We start from the raw sequence: 18,159 nt of genomic DNA on the forward strand, positions 1-18,159 counted from the left end.
GTATGCATTTTGAGTTAAAAGTACACGTGAAAGTTTAATTATCATAAAAAAATTGCAAAAACTAACCTGTGAAACACTTCTTTGAAAATGGTTGCTTGAACTCGCAAAATAATATTTTTCAGATTTTTTTTTTTGAGCAATCACGATTGCTTATTGTTCTCATTTGACTGTTTTTGGCGTTACGCTGATTTTTCCCACCGCCACCCTCCGCACCATCACCGTGGACCGGCTGGCTCCTCACGATGCTGCTCCTATAGCGAAAGCCGTCTCCAGGTTGCATCCATGTCCTACACACACGCGCATACATACACAACTACACACACACACACGCGCACATACACAAAAACACATACAAACACTTACATACACGCATACATACAGACACCCACACATACACACACAACTACCCACACATTCATGCATGCACACAGACACAAACACATATGCCTACGCACACATACACATACCCCCCACACACATTCATACACACACATACACATAACCCGAACACACAAACACACACGCCTACATACACACACTCGTGATTGTGAAAAACATAATTTGAATTCAAGATGTTAAAATTCAAATTAATTTTTTTTTTTTTTTGACTAAATTTTAAGACCTAGAAAAATATTCCACGAAATCCAAATGAATGCAAAACCAATCACTCTGCTGATTTAAGGCATGATCAGTGAAAAATGATGGAAAAGCCATATGCATATTTCAGTTTGAGGGGGTGACTCACTTCCCCCAGCTATACTAAACCCTATACCATTTTTGTGAACTCTTAGTTCTAATATATAATCGCTGCAACTAAGTTTTGCTCCATGACAGAGACTCATGACCGTCAAGGGTAGTTTGAACATCCCTGTATTTAAAAAGCTTGTTTTCAAAAAGCCCCAGAGAAAGTTCTAGTAGTGCCCTGCATAATTGACGTCGACAGCTTTAGTACCTACGCAGTTATTTCATCATTGCATTTATCCTTTTAGTTACTACTTGATTGCGTGCAAACAATGATTTTGAGAAAAGTGAATTATTATTTAGAGGGTCTTTTTTCCATTCGCTGGAAATTGTCAAAATTTTCTCAATTATCAAAAAATCTTTTTTTTTTTTTCAAATTAAACATAAAAGCCACCCATTAAAAAAACATGCTTTATTGATACCGTCTCGATGCTACATTAAGAACGAAACAAAAGAAAGAAAGAAATTTGGTAAAACCTAAGTTGAAAAATTTAGCGCTGAACCATTAGAGTGACCGAACAAGTCTGATGAAGTTCTTCTCTTAGCAAAAGTCGTTGTCATTTCTGAAAAATGTAAAAGTTCTTTTCTTCATTTGGAAAATAGTTCTTAGCACTTTTTCCCTATTGGACAACAGATGCGTTTCACACCTTTGTTTATGCATTTGAAGGATGCAACTAAACTTCGCATGTCTCGCTCACTCAAATGATGTGAAATAATGCGCATGACCGTTCGGGGCAGGAAAGAATACTTTTCAGACAAGACGCCGAAGCAATCCAGACACTGCTCATACAGGTTCCTCCTCTTCTCGGCCCTCTTCATTTTGAAAGCAATCCATTCCGCGTAGATCGGAAAGTCCTCCACTCCTTCCGCCCAACGCCAGCGGATGTCCCCGATCTCGAGATAGAGGGCCACCCTGCTCACGTCATTTTTCACGAGATCGTAGTAGGAGACGTTTGTTGCTTGCACCTTTGCCTCTTTCATCCGTTGGAGTTCGGCTTGACATTGCGCAAGGATTATCCTGCAAGGCTCTTTACTACCCGGTAGTGGAAAAACTCTCGGATCCTCCCAATCGATTGCAATGTCCCTCAAGGCAATTGCGGAAAGCAGTGGCTTGAAAGTTTCCGGAGCGTTGTAACTAATCGGATAGTGCAGGGTATCGGTCCTTATATGGGGATGTACGTCACAGAAAACCAGACTCTCCAGTTTCTTTAAATTTTTCCTACAGGCAGCAGAAAATAAGGCAGTCCGTCCATGCTTGTCTTGAAGGTCGTTTGCCCCGTTGGCTGCCAGGAGGAGTTTGTTTGTCCCCTGATGAAGAGAATAACGTATAATCGTTCTGCCCATTGTATTTTGTACTCCAGCATCAGCACCTGCGTCCAACAGCTTTCTCATCACACCCACATATCCCATACATGCAGCCAAAAGCAAAGGAGTCTCCCCGTTCCAGTCTTGGTGATCGATTTCACTGTCGGAATCCACGAGGGCTTTTGCCGCATTCGCCTTCTTACTATCGATAGCAAGGTGTAAGGGTGTTCGACCCTGGAAGTCCCGGAGACGCGTATTCGCGCCGGCGTCCAGCAGCTTCCGCACTAGTACGGTCTTTCCAGTGTCTGCTGCCCAGTGTAACGGCGTCATGCGGTAGCGATCTCGAATGTCTATTTTCCCGCCGTGATCCACGAGAACTGCAGCAGCATCCGTTCTTTCCTGGCGCAAAGCGAGATGGAGGGGCGTACTCCCGCTGCGATCTTGAAGACTTGCGATCGCGCCCGCTCGCAGTAACTTCCTCACCGCCGCCACTTTCCCATACTGTGCAGCCCAGTGTAAGGGGGTCCTCCCTTTTCTGTCGCGAAAGTTGATTGCACTGTCGGAATCGAGAAGGAGTTGGGCAACTTTTTCTCCGTAGCGCTTTTTCGAACGCAGGGCGCAGTTCAATGGTATGTGTCCCTCCGCGTCTTGAAGACGAGTATTCACGTTAGAGGCCAGCAGTCTCCTCACTATATCCACATCTCCTTGCTCGGCAGCAATGTGTAACGGAGTGCGCCCATGCCTGTCGTGGAGGTCTATTTTGGCATCGTAATCCAAGAGAATCATAGCTACATCCACCCTTCTCCAAATCAAAGCGCAGTGGAGGGGCGTGAACCCCTCACTGTTTTGAAGCCTCGTGTTTGCCTTGGCGTCGAGTAGCATTTTAAGTCCTTTTAGTCCGTAAGTGGCAGCCAAGTGCAGCGCGGTGTTCCCTTCCTTGTCCTTTTCATCAATGAGATTGCTCTCTTTGTTCTTTAGAATGTCTCGAGCAGCTGTAGAATTTTCGTACAAAATGGCGTGGTGCAGTTTTGTTCCAGCTTCAACCCGTCCCGAGGATCTGGACCTTGCAGGCACTTTTCTGGAAAAGGGGGAATTTAGGGTTATTAGAAACACACAAATGGAAACTGAACACGAACAGTTGGGGAGACTGAGGACAGTTGATCCCCTTTTTTGTTGAAGCTCATAAATTTTATTTGAATCTCTGGAGCTAAATGATGCAACGTTACATATTTCGAGCAGACTTTCTCCTTTCAATATGCTATGCGTTTTTAAATTTACGAATTGTAATAAAATATTTTAAGGAAAAACCAACAACAGCTAAAATGATCAAGTCTCCTTCATACCGGAACATTTAATCTGCATCTGCAGGAGACTTGACCCTGAAGAAGCAGTAGTAAAACATTTATTACTTCACCCTGTTGATTATTTATTCACAAAAGAATGACATTCGTGCATTTCAGACTAAAAAATTGAACAATATTAAAAAAAAACTCAACAATTATTCGATAAAAGCAGCTCGAAAATAGAAAATAACATTGGTATAGGAACTTGTTCTTTTTCATTAGTAATGATCAAATATTCCGTGAAAACTAAATTTTAATTCAGACATCGTCCGCGCATCACGTTCGCCACGTCAAGTGGACAGACGTACATTTTCCGAAAAGAGAGAAGCATTCATATGTTGCGAACGCGCGTAAAGCACATGACAGTACTCTCACCCAATAGAGGGAGCCCGTTCATCTTGTAGAGACCAATGAAATGTGACTCCCAACCCAACTGTACGGACGTCAGTTATCTAGCTTCTCGGCACGTTGACGAGTTCCGTACAATATTGCTTGCTGTAATGGCAACGCCGACCAAAAACTGGTTTTAGGGACAAAAATGGAGCTCACGTGCCGTGCGGACGAAGTGTGAATGTTGCTTCAGAAGTAAACTTTAAGAAGACATTTAGACGTTAACGTATACAGGGTTTTTATAAAAATTATCGGGAACATTTTTTGCTGACGTGCGTCACAACGCGCTCACGCCGCTCATGCTCGATAGTGGGGCCCGATAGTAGAGGAGCCGACGCATCCGCCATTTTGGAGCAAACTTGATCCAGTGCTTCGCAGCGATAGCATTGCTGCTGATGTTTACATTTCTTTAGCATGAGTTAAATTGAGTCAAATGGGTGGTTGTCCGGCTGTTAATTGTGTAAACAGCTCCAAAAAAGGATTTCAGCTCTTCAGATTTCCAGCAGATGCAGAAAGAAAAAAGAAATGGATAAATAATAGCCCGCGAAGTGACTGGAAGCCTATAAACGACGCCAACTGTTTCCAAAATTTCGCCAATGTTCACCTTCGTTCTCCGTCTCTCTCGTTCCCTATTTGGAGAATGATTGCCAATAAAGGCAGCTCTCCCTGTTGTACGCTTGCTCCAAAATGGCGGATGCGTCGGCCTCTCCAGCTATAGGGGTTCTAGTTCGCTCATGCTAGATCGTGTTTGCGTGGACTCCTGGCAAGTGACTTTGGTGCAAGGGCAAAATTCAACGGATGATTGACCAGAGGTACGCCACCAACTTTTGTGTGGGATTTTGGAAATCGGGCACGGAGAGACGTTGGACATGAATCGAAGAGCCGGATCTATGGGGGGGGGGGGGGGGGGGGGGCAAGCCGGGATTTTTGCCCCGGGTGGCAACTTCACGGTGGCGGCCAATTCGAGTGGTGCAACCAGCAGGAAAGAAAAACTTGTTCTAAGAAATTCTGGAAAGTATTAAATGTTGAAAATTTACATCGAGCTGCAAGCGACTCTTTACACATGCGTATTTAGGTGCTACAGAGGGAGATAAGTAAGCAATTTTGGTGGGACTGAACAAGATAGATTCGCCCTTAGTATAATTAAATAAAAATCTGCAAATGAATTGTTTCCTCGTTGATCAACTAGCTTCTGGTGTAGGCACCGTGCTACCACCTAGGTGGCATATTTTAGAAGGGGGCACATTTTACGATGTCAAAGTAAAGTAAAAAATGCAGGTCTCGCTTAAAACCGTACAGCAGTTTTTCCGTCACAAATTTTCTGAAGCTACCCTTTACTTAGAAACAGGGGTGGGGTGGCTGACACTGTAAATGTTACTTGGAGGCACTTACAAGCGCCAACGAATAAACAACGTCATGGGTGTGAAAGGAGGGAGATAGTTTTGTTCCCAAATTAAAAAAAAAGCTAATTTTATTATTATTTTTCAGTATTAAGTAAAAACTTCAAAAACGCTATTAAAGATAGTTTCGTCAGCATTGATTTCTATAGGAAAATATTATAAAAGTATGCAGTATCTAACAATTTCTTTTTTTTCTCTCTTTCGCTCTGAAAACGAGGTTGACCTATACTAATATTATAAAGGGAGAGGGCGGGTTTTTGTGTGTTACATGTTTGAGGTAATCTCCGGAAAAACTGCACCTATTTGAAAAATTTCTTCACTATATGAAAGGTGCTTTCTTACTGAGTAACATAGGCTATAATTCGAAAAAAATCCGATGAATAGTTCTTTTTTTTTATTCCAATTTAGGCCCAAATTTCACGTAAATTGCCTGTACTTGGCTATTAAAGGGGTGAAAAATTACTGGCACATATTAATATTATATATCGTTGAAAAGGGTAGAATTTTCCGCGTTCTAAACAATTTGTTTTAATGCTCTAACTTAATTACGGCGGGAGTAATTTGCGTTTTTAGCTCGAACTTTTTTAGGCTCAGCTGAAATTAAGGCGCTACTTTCTTCATTAAATCTATCAATAAAAAGTGAAGGAATTGTCCCACAGTTTTCTTTTTGACACCATTGGAAAAAGCGATATTTTGCTTCAGATCTCTCTCGACCTCTGTTCGAAAAAATTAGCTTCTATCTTCAAAGGAAAAAAGTTACAAGCGTTTTAAAATCAATTTCGAAATATGTCATTTTGATTCAGGTTGTCAACCCTTTTATTTTCGCGTTTCCACGGTTACGCTTTTTGAATCCATTGTTTATTTCCTTATTTTGCATTTAATTTCTTAAACTTATTTCATGCTTCCATGGTTACGCTTTTAAAATCCATCTTTCGCATTTTAATTTCTTAAAAATATTTTAATATATGTCGTCATTGTTTGGAAGGGTAATTTTGCATGGTGTTTTTTTTTTTTTTTCGTTTATTTAAGCCTGATTGTTGAATATATGTCACTTGACACAATTTTTATTCTCAAGGTAGACCGGGCAAAGCCGGGCAACGCAGCTCTTAATATACACTGCTCGACATTGAAAATGCAACACCAAGAAGGAGTGATCAGAAAGTGATGAAATTTGGAAAAAAAGACAGAGACAGCAAGGAATAATAAAGATCTTAGTTTCAAAATGATATAGGCAGAATACAGAGCGAGAACGGCGTCGGTTCAGTAGGATGTAGGACCACCGCGGACAGCGATACACGAAGAAACACGTCTAGGCATAGAGTCAATAAGGGTGCGGATGGTGTCCAGAGGGATGACTCTCCATGCCCTTTTAACCATTTGCCACAGTTCGTCTTCTGAACGAGGCAGGGACAGAGTCTGCAAACGGCGTCCAATCACATCCCACACATGTTCGATTGGTGACAGGTTAAGAGAGTATGGTGGCCAGGGAAGCATCTGTGTGCCTTGGAGAGCATGTTGGCAGATGCGAGCACTGTGTGGTCGGGCGTTATCCTGCTGAAAAATTGCATTAGGTAGCTCTTGAAGGTAAGGGATTGCCACCGGCCGCAGCAAGTATCGATCCAAGTATCGTTGGGCGTCATAGTGCCCTGAATACGAACTAGAGGTGATATGGAATTGTACGCAATTGCGCCCCAAACCATTATGCCACGTTGTCGTGCGGTGGGATGTTCTACAGTTACTTCCGGATTAGATCTGTATCCACGTCGACGCCACACGCGTATGCGGCGACTATCATTGGATAAACAGAAGCGGGATTCATCTGAGAACACGACATTTCGCCATTCTGTCATCCACGTCGCTCTAGTCTGGCACCATACTAAACGTTGCTGTCTATGTTGTGGGGTCAATGGCAGTCTTCTTAGCAGACGCTGTGATTGCAGACCACGTGCGACCAAACGACGGGAAATGGTTCTGGTTGACACGGGAACATTCGGGGTATCTTGCACCTGCTGCAGAATCGAGGAACAAGAGACTTGTGGGTCTGCTACAGCTTGTCGGTGGATGCGTCGATCCACGCGTCACTCTGGCTGCCGCCGCACCCCTCAATCTTACCACATTTCGTTGTTCCAACCATCTTCAGCACAACCGATGCACCGTGCTCGCATCCATGTGGGTATCAGCTGCGATTTGACGTACGGACCAACCTCCCTGTCTCAGTGCGATCACCATACCCCTCTTAAAATCGTCTATCTGCTGGAAGTGCCTTCGTTGACGGCGGCCTGGCATTCTCTCGCGTTACACGTATCCTCCAAGACAAAAACAAAATTTCTTCGATAATTCTCCAGTCAGAAATAACGACACGAATATTGCCCATTCTGCAAGTTCCTTCCCCTATATCTTACTTCACGTGCGTGGGAGAGCTGTGTATTTCACATCATTTACATAACTCAGTAATGTACGTCTACTCTAAAATTTGCATAAATTTCTGAACACTCCTTCTTGGTGTTGCATTTTCAATGTCGAGCAGTGTATGAGGATTTGAAAGCTACTGTTAATGCGATTTTATATTCTTTTGTTTGTTTGGCGAAACATTTATTATTGTCAAAGAAAAAACATCCGCTTCATTCGCAAAAAGGCTGGGTTCCGGTAGCACTTACCAATTTTTTCATTTTAAATACATTATGTTTCCTTATTCATTTGTAACAGTTCATTCTAAACTGTGTTAACTAATAATTTTTGAAGTTGATATTTTGTTTAAATTTATATGTAATTTTTTAAAAAATAAATTTAAAAAAAAAACAATTCTCTGAAGAAAATTATAAATTTTATACCTTCTGCTGGATACCTAAATATTTCTAAAATTTGGATAAATATTTTTGCAGGAAATGTGGGGCTGTAAAAAAACGCTTTGTCAACGTAAAATTTCGAGTTACTAAAAAAAAAAAATCATTTCGGCCTAATACACATTACGCAAGTGCTGGTGTACACTTTCAAACGCAAGTCGGCACGGGTAGCCGTAGTTCAAATCACATGAAACTTTTTTTACAAGGGTTTTGACATAAAAGGGAAAATGTATGAGGGTGTGCGACTTGAAAAACCAGCTTTAACTTCTTTGGGGTCACCCTAATACTCACACCAGAAGTTATAAATGTTTGAATGTAGAAATCTTAAGTAAATTCAAACTATATCAAGAGATGCAGGAGGCACATTGAAAATATAATGAGGGGAATAAAGCAGGGTTGATTGTGTTCCGGTATTTTACCGAATTTCCGGGATTTTCGGGCGTATTTCCAGTATTTTTATGTCCGAAAATACCGGAATTATGTTTTTTTTTTTTTTTTTTGGTTATGCTTTTATCTCCCTACCTCCGCAATTTTTTAAAATTATATAATACTCATCAAATATACCTGCAAGATCCTTAAGATGGACACCTAATCCCTTAAGATGGACAAATGTCATGATAATTTGTATAACACCACACCAAAAGTAATTTTGTAACCCATTAAAAACTTAATCAAATGTACACACAATATTTTGACTCAGAAATATATAATACTTTGGCAAAGGTGCACTTAAGTAATAGGGGCCAAAGATTACCCCCCCCCCCCCGTTCTCGCTTTGAAACGTTCAGGTATTTTTTGATGAACTCACAAACACCCCTGAATAAAGACCTAGGTTATTGCAGCAAAGAACCACATCCGCTCAAAATATTGATAGTTGTTTTTCTGGGGCCGCAGACGCTTGTACTTTTAGCAAATAAAATATTAGGCTGGAAATTGAAAATTTTACTATGGAAAATACAAGCAGACAATTAGTTTTGGAAAAGGAAACCTGGGAGAATGTTTTACCACAGTATGTTTATCAATAATTAAAAATGAAGGGACGTAGCCAAAAAAAGGAAAGAGTTGGAAACTCGAAATTCTTATTTTTACGTCCCCAAAGATGGTTTGGAAGTGAGTTTTTAAAACTTAGGGTTTAAAAGAATTCCGGAGACATATTCTCGAAGCTCATCCTTTGCTCTAACGTCATTAAAGAGAGCCTACTCATGCGGATTTAGGACTCAAAAAAAATTCCAGGAGAGTGCTCCGAAAGAGGGGTTCCCCCCGGACTTTCCTTTTACCTGTCACAAACGGAAAAACTTCACAATTGCGTACTTGGAGTTTAAATTTCGAAAAAATATCGGGGATGACCCTCGATCTATAGATAGTCTAAAACTGTGTTTTTTATACTGCAATCTTGAAAAATATCTCCCGTACCTCTCTTTCTTGGACATAATCGAATACATTGTACAGTTGTGTTTTCAAATTTAATTTCGAAAAATTATCGGGGGAGACTCCCTAGAACCACCTCTCCCATAAACGTAAGATATATACCTAAAACAGCTCTTTTTTAAACTTAAATTTCGAAAAGCTGCCGGGAAGTAGCCCCCGACAGCCCCTTTTTTGACTGAATATACACGCTGTGAGTTACAGCGTGGCCTGTGCCCTTAAAGCGAAAAAGTAATAGGAGCGAAAACAGGAAGATTTAAAAGCAAAGCATTCGTCGCCAAACCATTGATCTCAACTCGAACGCTGAACTCGTTTTCGGAAAAAAGGGTTGAGAGAGAAGGTTTTTAACTGCAATGCAGATTTTTTTTTTTTTTTTTTGTGTTGCGGTATACCTCCGTTTTAGCAAAAAAAAAATCATATTGACATTTTTAGTACAAAACGAATTTTTAATGAATTTGTGTCGCACTTTACAGTTTGTTAAAAATGCGAAACTTCAACTTGATATAAAAAACTTAAAGCAAGATGGATATATGTGTGTGGGGAAGGGGGAGGCAGTTTGAAGTTTTGCCCCCCCCCCTCGGAAAATTCCTAGATCAGGCAGCGCAACAACGAAAAATCCGATCCAAAATGGCTGAATTATTGCTGATACATCGGCCTATCTACACTGCTTGTCAATTGCTAAGGAACAAGTGATTTATGCAAATTTGTACCTCAACCACCTGGCCAATGGAAATAAATTCAAGTTCAGACGGCGTGGTAGAACAAGACTCGTTATCTGTATAAAAGACAGTGCATACACGCTCAAGATTCGTACGAAAGTTCACGCTGTTTGGTTTTTAACAAAAATAGTGCAGGATGTTAAAAAAGGATTTTCTCTGAAATTCTGTTTGGTTCTTGAAATACTTATGAGTAAAATGTCAGCACAAGACATCATTTGAATATCTACGATCGTGGACGAGCCGTTGGACGACTAGAAGCAGGTCAAAGTGTCACCACTGTGGCCATCTCCCGATTAAAGAAGGCCGCTGAAGGTGGAAATGTTTAGCAAAAGCTTGCCGGGGGTCATGGTAGAAGCACCATACATTCAAAGGATCGCTATGTAGCCCTCATGGCAGAAAGGTACAGAAATTTCACTCCTGGACAGATAGCTGCAAATCTAACAACCGCTACCCGTACGCATGTTTCTGCAAGAACCATCTCGTGGCGAGTAAATAGTGTCGGTTTGTATGCACGGAAGCCCGTAAGTTGCATCCAAGTTCAACCACGCCATCGTCGAGAGAGATTACGCTGGTGTAAGGAACATGTTGGTAGTATCGTTAAAATTGGTCTAAAGTGATGTTCTCTGACGAATCTCGTTTCAGTGTGACAAGTGATTCTGGTCACCAACTACTGTGGAGAGAGCGTGGAGCACGTTATGCACAAAAATTTGTTTGCGAACGTGATCGGTGCGGTCCAGGCGTCATGGTGTGGGCAGGCATCATGCACAGTGGCAGAACACCGCTTCACATTTTTGAATAAGAAAGCGATACGTCGCAAATGTATTGCAGAGATGTTATGCTGGACATTGTTCGTCTTTTTAGGGGGGCTGTAGGTTCACACTTTCTCTTTACGGGCGACGATACACGGCCACACTAGAACATTGAAGTGTCAGACACACTGCAAAGTGAAAACATTCTCCGTATGCAGTGACCTGCTTACTTTCCCGACTTAAATCCAATTGAACTTGCCTGGGAGGTTGGCAGACGTGTTGCGCGAAGAACCGTCCCTCCCAAAACAGTACAAGAACTCAAATCCGCATTGAGAGAGGAGTAGGAAAACATCCCCCAAGCACTCCTCAATGATTAGTGGGGAGTATGGAAAACAGATGTAAATTGTACTTTAGTGTCCCTGGTAATCATACATCATATTAAGGTACTCATGTCACCATCATTCTGACCTAGATCTTTTTTTTTTTTTTGTTGTTGTATGAGAATCATTTAAGTAGGATTATTTTTTATTTTTAAGTTTTACTTCATTGATGCAGTAATATCTGTATTATTTTGTACTTATAATAAAGGCACATCCTCCCTACTAACTATATATTTAATTCTGTTTCTTTAATCATTATCTGTTCTTAACTATTCCAAAAAACGTAATTGTTCCTTAGCAATTGCAAGCAGTGTATATAGCGACTCTAAGTATAAGATAATGCAAACAAAAATACTTACATTCCGATAGTTCCTTCTTTTTTACTTTTTATTCTTTCACTTTCAAGTTTCTTGATTCGCTCGTTGATCGACATGACAATTTTGCCTTTAATGATACAAGCTGCAAGATAATTCAATTTTAACGCACATCAAAATATTATTTGTCACATTTTCCACTAGAAATTGAAATGTTCACGCAGTATCAGGGGGTGCAGAAAATTTCCGTCGGGGAAAATTTTGTACTTTAAGAAAAAATGTTTCTTTACTTTATTTTAATTTCTCATTTATTTATTTTTGAGGATATTTTTTTTTTAATATGACGCAAATACAGCTTGAGGAAATATTTTTTTTTTTTTTTTTTTTTTTTTGTGCAAAAATGTTACGTTTTGTTTGAATGCTAACCTCGGAATATATTTCCGCTGGGAAACTTTTGCCCTTTAAGGAAAAATGTTTCTTTTTTTTTCAATATTTTTTTTAATTCATTTATATATTTTATTTATTCATTTATGTTTTGTAATCTTTTTTTAAAAATATGACGCAAATAATCTGCGGAAATAATTACGTGCAAAAACTTTATGTTTTGGTTAAATGTTAAGCTCTAGAAAATTTCTGCACCCCTGCACAGTTTTATATATCAATAGGTAGAAACGTTTACGTTTAAATTGTATAGAGTTTTCATGCATCTCAAAAAATAAAATTATTGCTTAGTGTAGGGGTTCTCAAACACTTTCGACTCGCGGAACCCTTTGAAAATTTAGAATTTTCTCACGGCACCCTAGTCTATCTCTAGCATGTAAACAAATCAATCGTTATTTTCAGGGTTTTTCCCCGCACATTCGTGCACATATGTGTATCATATGCAGCACAGGATCATATCCTCCTCCCAAATACTCCGGTGTTATATTATAAGGACACCAGAGTGTTAATAAGGCGAACCATGGTCCTATACCGAACTACAACCTACTTTTCTACGTTATCAAATCTCCGGAAAAAATGACGGCACACAACGACATTTTTCTTTTTGAATTCGTCAACTACATAATTTAGGTTTCAAGAACAGTATGCAACTTTTTTTTATTCTAGTTAAACTTCAGAGAACCAGGTAGAAGGAAAAGTTACCGTAAAATAAGATCAGTGTGTTTTGGACGTCACTCTTCTGTAACAGCTTTTGCCACACTGTTGCCTTTTAAAACTGGCTTGTTGATAACGCTTTGTCAGCATTTATTCTTTTTGATGACGATGAAAGAGAATCAGTGAATTTTTGTTATACTGTACCAAAAAATGAAGGATTTCCTTACTGGTCAACCCTGCAATATTTGGCTCACCTTTCATACATATTGATAGCACGGGCACTTCGCGGCACCCCTCACTTTTTCCTACGGCACCCCAGGGTGCCGCGGCAACAAGTTTGAGAACCCCTGGCTTAGTGTATACCAGCGTTTCTTAATTTGTTTGATAAATGGAACCCTTTTGAATGTCCACTTTCTTTGTGGAACCCCTGTGTTATCCATAACAGTAGTATAGTTTCTAGTGATGTGCCGGATCGTTAAAGAAGTGGATCCGCGGATACGGATACGGATCATTAGTGTCAAGATCCGCAGATACGGATACGGATCTCAAAATGTTTTTACCCAATTCAACTATCCAAGGGTAAAATTTATTACGGAAGGTATTCCCGTCACTATAATAACACTGTTTCTTCAAAAAATGTCATCTACGGCGAAAACATAATAAAGAATATGATTTACTCTTTGAAGAAATCTTCGTTAAAATTGATAAAGAGTTGGAAGGAACGGGTCAGCGCAGCATTAATGCTTAGATAGAATGTGAAAAATGATTTCTAGCTTGCTCGGTAGATGTAGGATGCAGGAGCAAAAATGTAAAGCTGCTACTGGATAGGCTAGAAATAATTTTTCGCATTTTATTTCAGCATAAATGCAGGCCTGACCCATTCCACCCAGATTACTCCGATCGACGAAGTAACAGAGCCGGGATCACCTTTACAAACAGTAAATAGAGACTTTTGTCTCACTTTTTTTGAAGGATGCCGCGGGAAAAGCCAAAATGAAGAAAAACAGAAACCCCATATCAATAACAAAAACTAATATTAAACTAAAAATTAAAAAAAAAAAAAAAAAACATGTCTCAGAGAGCCGAAAAATTGCACCAGAATTTAACTAGATGGTATTAATATTAACTTCTGGTGCAAGGAAGGATCGTTTGCCATGTCAATAAAAGAGTCGTTTTATAGAGCTGACATAATTGACACTGAACTCAAACCTAATTTTTAAGTGACATGATTAATTTGACAGTTGTGCAAAAAAAAAAAAAAAAAGGCAAGCTTTGTGGAACCCTTGAGTGATTTTTGTGGAACACTGGGGTTCCGCGGAACACAATTTAAGAAACGCTGGTGTATACAATAGCTAAACTAGCTGATGTGTGCATCACATGACTTCCTTTTACTCTAATTTAAAGATAATAGTGCCTCGGAGTGAGCAAAAAAATACTTTAAATACTTTCATTCCAAGTCTGTTGCGAACCGAAGCAGAAAAAACGTTTTATAAAGATAAATTTTTCAAATATTGGCAGTTTTAATGTGATTCAATGGTTAACTCTCTAAATATGGCCAAATTGAAACCAAGTTTTAAAAAAAAATCGCCAAATTCGTCGCCAAGTTGGCGACAAAACTTCTTGGCGATATATTGCCAAGTGTTGGTCAAATTATCGCACCGCTTGAGTTTACATTGAAATTAACAATGATTTTACCCCAAAATGGTGTAAAAGACCCCCTTTGGAACATCCGAATGCAAATAAAAGAGAAGGTGCACAACTAGACCCCACTTGGAGTCTATGTACCATATTTCAACTTTCTAGGACATACCGTTCTTCAGTTATGCGAGATACATACACACATACGCACATACATACGTACATACAGACGACACGAGAAAACTCGTTGTAATTAGCTCGGGGATCGTCAAAATAGATTCTTCAGGTGTCTATAAGTTCCTAGGCATGTATCCAGTCCGGGTTGAAAAAAACCTTCAATATTCATTCGGGGGCGAGCAAAATGGAAATTAAGGCCGATTTTTGAGTGAAAATTTTTCGCGAATACAATACTTCCTTTTTTGTAAAAGGAAGTAAAAATATGAATAACCCTCAGACAGTCACACAAACATTTAAATTATAGCTAAAAACGATAACATTGAATGGAAAAAAATATATGTAAAAGCTGTTTCTTTATTGCTCACTGCTGGTACCCGCACGGCTTTGCCTGTAGTTGAAAATTAAAAGGTCATTCGGTTCGTCTGTATATTTACAAATAATGGATGACGAATTTCTCGCCAATTGGCTATGTTCATTCGCTCTCCCATTCCACGTCATGATAATTTCGTAATTCACTCGTCCATCTTATGATAATTTTGTTCCGGTAAATGTTCTTAAAATTGAAATAGAAGAAGAACAAAATCGAATTTTCGAAAAATAGCTTCGAGGTGCACACCCCCATGCTACAAACTTTCTTTGCGCCAAATTTCATGAAAATCGGCTGAACGGTCTAGGCGCTATGCGCGTCACAGAGACCTGTCATCCAGACAGAGAGACTTTGAGCTTTATTATTAGTAAAGATTATTGTACAGGGGCGTAGCTAAGGGGGGGGGGGGGTTTGGGGACAAACCCCCCCCCCCCCCGAAAAGTTAGTCTCAAAAAAAAAAAAAAAGAGAAAAAGAAGAGAGAAGAGAAAGAAAAAAAAAAAGAAAAGGAAAAAATTCCAAGCGATTATACATATATATATATATATATATATATATATATATATATATTATATATTATATATATATATATATATATATATATATATATATATAAAAGAAGTAACCCCCCCCGAAAGTCGGGTCTAGCTACGCCACTGTTATTGTAAACAGTTTACATGCAAAAAGGCGAGCAAGCCTGGATCTTATACCATTGGGAGATAGACGAAGCCTTCCGTTCATTCGCTATTGTATGCGCTGAAGCTGGAGTAAGGGCGACAGGTCTTATCTCCGGGGGGAAAACATCAAACCATTTCGCCGGCGTGTACCACGTGACTACGACCTTTAGGATTTTGGCGTTTTCTCCATGCAATCAGTAAACCCAGGGCCGGATTAAGGATTTCGGGACCCATAGGCATTAGAAGTGTTGGGACCCCCTCACACGTGTATTTTATACATAATCTCATATATTATTTTTCTAGTTTGTATTTCTGTCACCTCGCAAATCCTTCATCAAATTTCATATAGCTTACCCCTCATCTTAAAACTTATAGTTTTAGGTTCTGACTACAATTTTCAGTATTACCAATAATGTTTATTAACAATTAATACAGTAACTAAAAGGGAGCTCCATTTTTTTACTTTTTCCTTCCTTTCCTTTTTTTTTTTTTAATCGAAATGAACTTTTTCTTACATATTTTCAACTTTTAAGATTTCTCCGGGGCCCCTCAGAACCTCGGGGCCCCTAGGCAACTGCCTACATTGCCTATTTAGTAATCTGGCCCTGAGTAAACCCAATTTATTGCGTGGCATGGTTTTGTCAAGTTTGACAAATATTGATCTAAATCGCATTTCGTGTTGAAATGCGAAGCGGAAGAAAATAATGTCTATAAACTGACTAAATTAACTGCCGGCAAATATTTAAATATTCGAATGCATCACTTTGTGAAATATATCATTGAATCCAAAAGTACACCAAAAGTACGCAGCAAATGCACAAAATTAATTTTGTTTAAAAATCAATAAAAAATATCTTTTTTTTCTCGAATCTTGTGTTACAATTAATTTTATTAGCAAAACATTTTTTCTCTGAACAATTACAAACGTTGAAGATAGTACGTTGATCATATAGCATATTTGGATAATGTTAAATTGAAAGTTGAAAGACTTATACTGGAAAGTGAGAATTAATTTACATATAGAATAACGTCTAACTTAGCATGTCGGCTAGCAAAACATGTAAACCACGTCAAGATAACGGAAGTTAGCGAAGAAGAACGTGCAGTGCAAATTACGTGTACGTGGTTTCGTCTGAATTTACATTGGATAAAAAAAGAAAAAATTACGAGCGATTCGATTCATTCATCTCATACCTCAGGACGGTGAAGTCACATGGGAACGCCACCCGAGACAGTGATAACCGTCCGACGCGGCTAATCCCTAGCGAGATCCCCTGCTGATCAGGGCAGGGCTAGTAAAGGGCCCTTTACTAGCGCACACTACCCGATCAGTCTATCCCAAGGAAGACGATTTCCTCGAACCACTCGGTATCCCCCCGGGATTCGAACCCGGGACCAGCAGTGCCAGAGCCAAAGACTCTAACCACCATACTGGCTGGATACAATTGTATTAGGTTCTAACTCGTATATAAACTTAACAATTGGGGGAAAAAAGTGCAGGTAACTGAGCGACAACAATAGTAAAATATATTCATTGTTGCATTTCAGGTAATACGTTGTCTTTAAAATTATTCTTTCTTTGATAGACAACACAATAGATGGCGCCACTAGCTATGGTGGTTCCTATCAGTGTTGCCAGATGGTCAAATCCAGATTTCCCCAAAAGAGATGTTTTCTTTTAAAATTCCCCAAATTCAAAAATTATTTTTCTACTAATATTCTCATAAAATGAATCGACTCTTCCTCTAATATTTTTGTCTCTTGAATCATTTTTTCCCCCCCAAATAGCCAAATTTTCTTATAAAATTCCCCAACATTTTTTTTTTTCTTCTCATTTTTTTTTTTTTTGTCTTCTTTATTTTTATCTTTCTTTATCTTCTTTACTAATGATAAAACTGAAAGTCTCTCTGTCTGAATATCTCTCTGTCTATCAGCATAGCGCCTAGACCGTTCGGCCGATTTTCATGAAATTTGGCAAAGAATTAGTTTGTAGCATGGGAGTTGTGCTCCTTTAAGCGATTTTTCTAAAATTCGTTTTTTCATTTTTCTAATTCTAAGAACATTTTCCCTAGCAAAATTATTATAAAATGGACGAGTAAATTACCATGCTATCATAACGTGAGCAAGCCACTTGGCGAGAAATCATCATGCATTATTTGTAAATATACAGGGGAACCAAAAGACCTTTTAATTTTTCTACTGCGGGCAAAGCCGTACGGGTGCCACTAGTTTAACTATAAGATCTATGAACTATTTTTAACAAAATTATACGACAATTTTTAGTAAAACATTAGAACTTAATTTTTTAAAAATCAAAAAACAGAAAGTGCCGGAAATTTTATCTCACAAAAGTCTTTGTACACTTTGAAAAAATGTCAAAAAATTAGTAAATAATCTAACTTTTTACAAAATTATTTAGTAGAATATCATGCAGTATCAACAACAGCTTTTAAACGTCTGCGAATAGATTTCATTGTTTTTTCTTTCTTTTTTTATGCAATTTCTGAATAAGTGTTCAGCCGCACCTCGAGTCTTACTGTTCCTAGTTCGCTTTTCGTTTCAATGGTGTATTTTCGTAATCTCGCCACCAGATATCTC

The 18,159-nt window shown here is 39.1% G+C and overlaps 1 protein-coding gene across 1 annotated transcript; it reads right to left on the reverse strand.

Annotated features, from left to right (window-relative positions):
- Nucleotides 1-1,347: 1,347 nt before the first annotated feature.
- Nucleotides 1,348-11,728, reverse strand: LOC129223308 (serine/threonine-protein phosphatase 6 regulatory ankyrin repeat subunit B-like). Its single transcript, XM_054857874.1, has 2 exons — nt 11,655-11,728; nt 1,348-3,124 (listed from the first exon to the last, which is right to left on the reverse strand). Exons 1-2 carry the CDS (start codon nt 11,726-11,728, stop codon nt 1,348-1,350), a joined length of 1,851 nt encoding a protein of 616 aa, XP_054713849.1.
- Between the last annotated feature and the right edge of the window lie 6,431 nt (nt 11,729-18,159).

Source organism: Uloborus diversus, chromosome 5 (genome assembly GCF_026930045.1).
Source record: "Uloborus diversus isolate 005 chromosome 5, Udiv.v.3.1, whole genome shotgun sequence".
NCBI lineage: Eukaryota > Metazoa > Arthropoda > Arachnida > Araneae > Uloboridae > Uloborus > Uloborus diversus.

What these genes read in the sequence shown, in the direction of transcription:
- LOC129223308 (XM_054857874.1), bottom strand. Translation starts at nt 11,728, where the DNA reads ATGTCGATCAACGAGCGAATCAAGAAACTTGAAAGTGAAAGAATAAAA. An exon ending in AAAGAAGGAACTATCGGAAT is followed by an intron (nt 3,125 to 11,654) that starts GTAAGTATTTTT and finishes CCCCTTTTCCAG; the next exon opens with AAAAGTGCCTGCAAGGTCCA.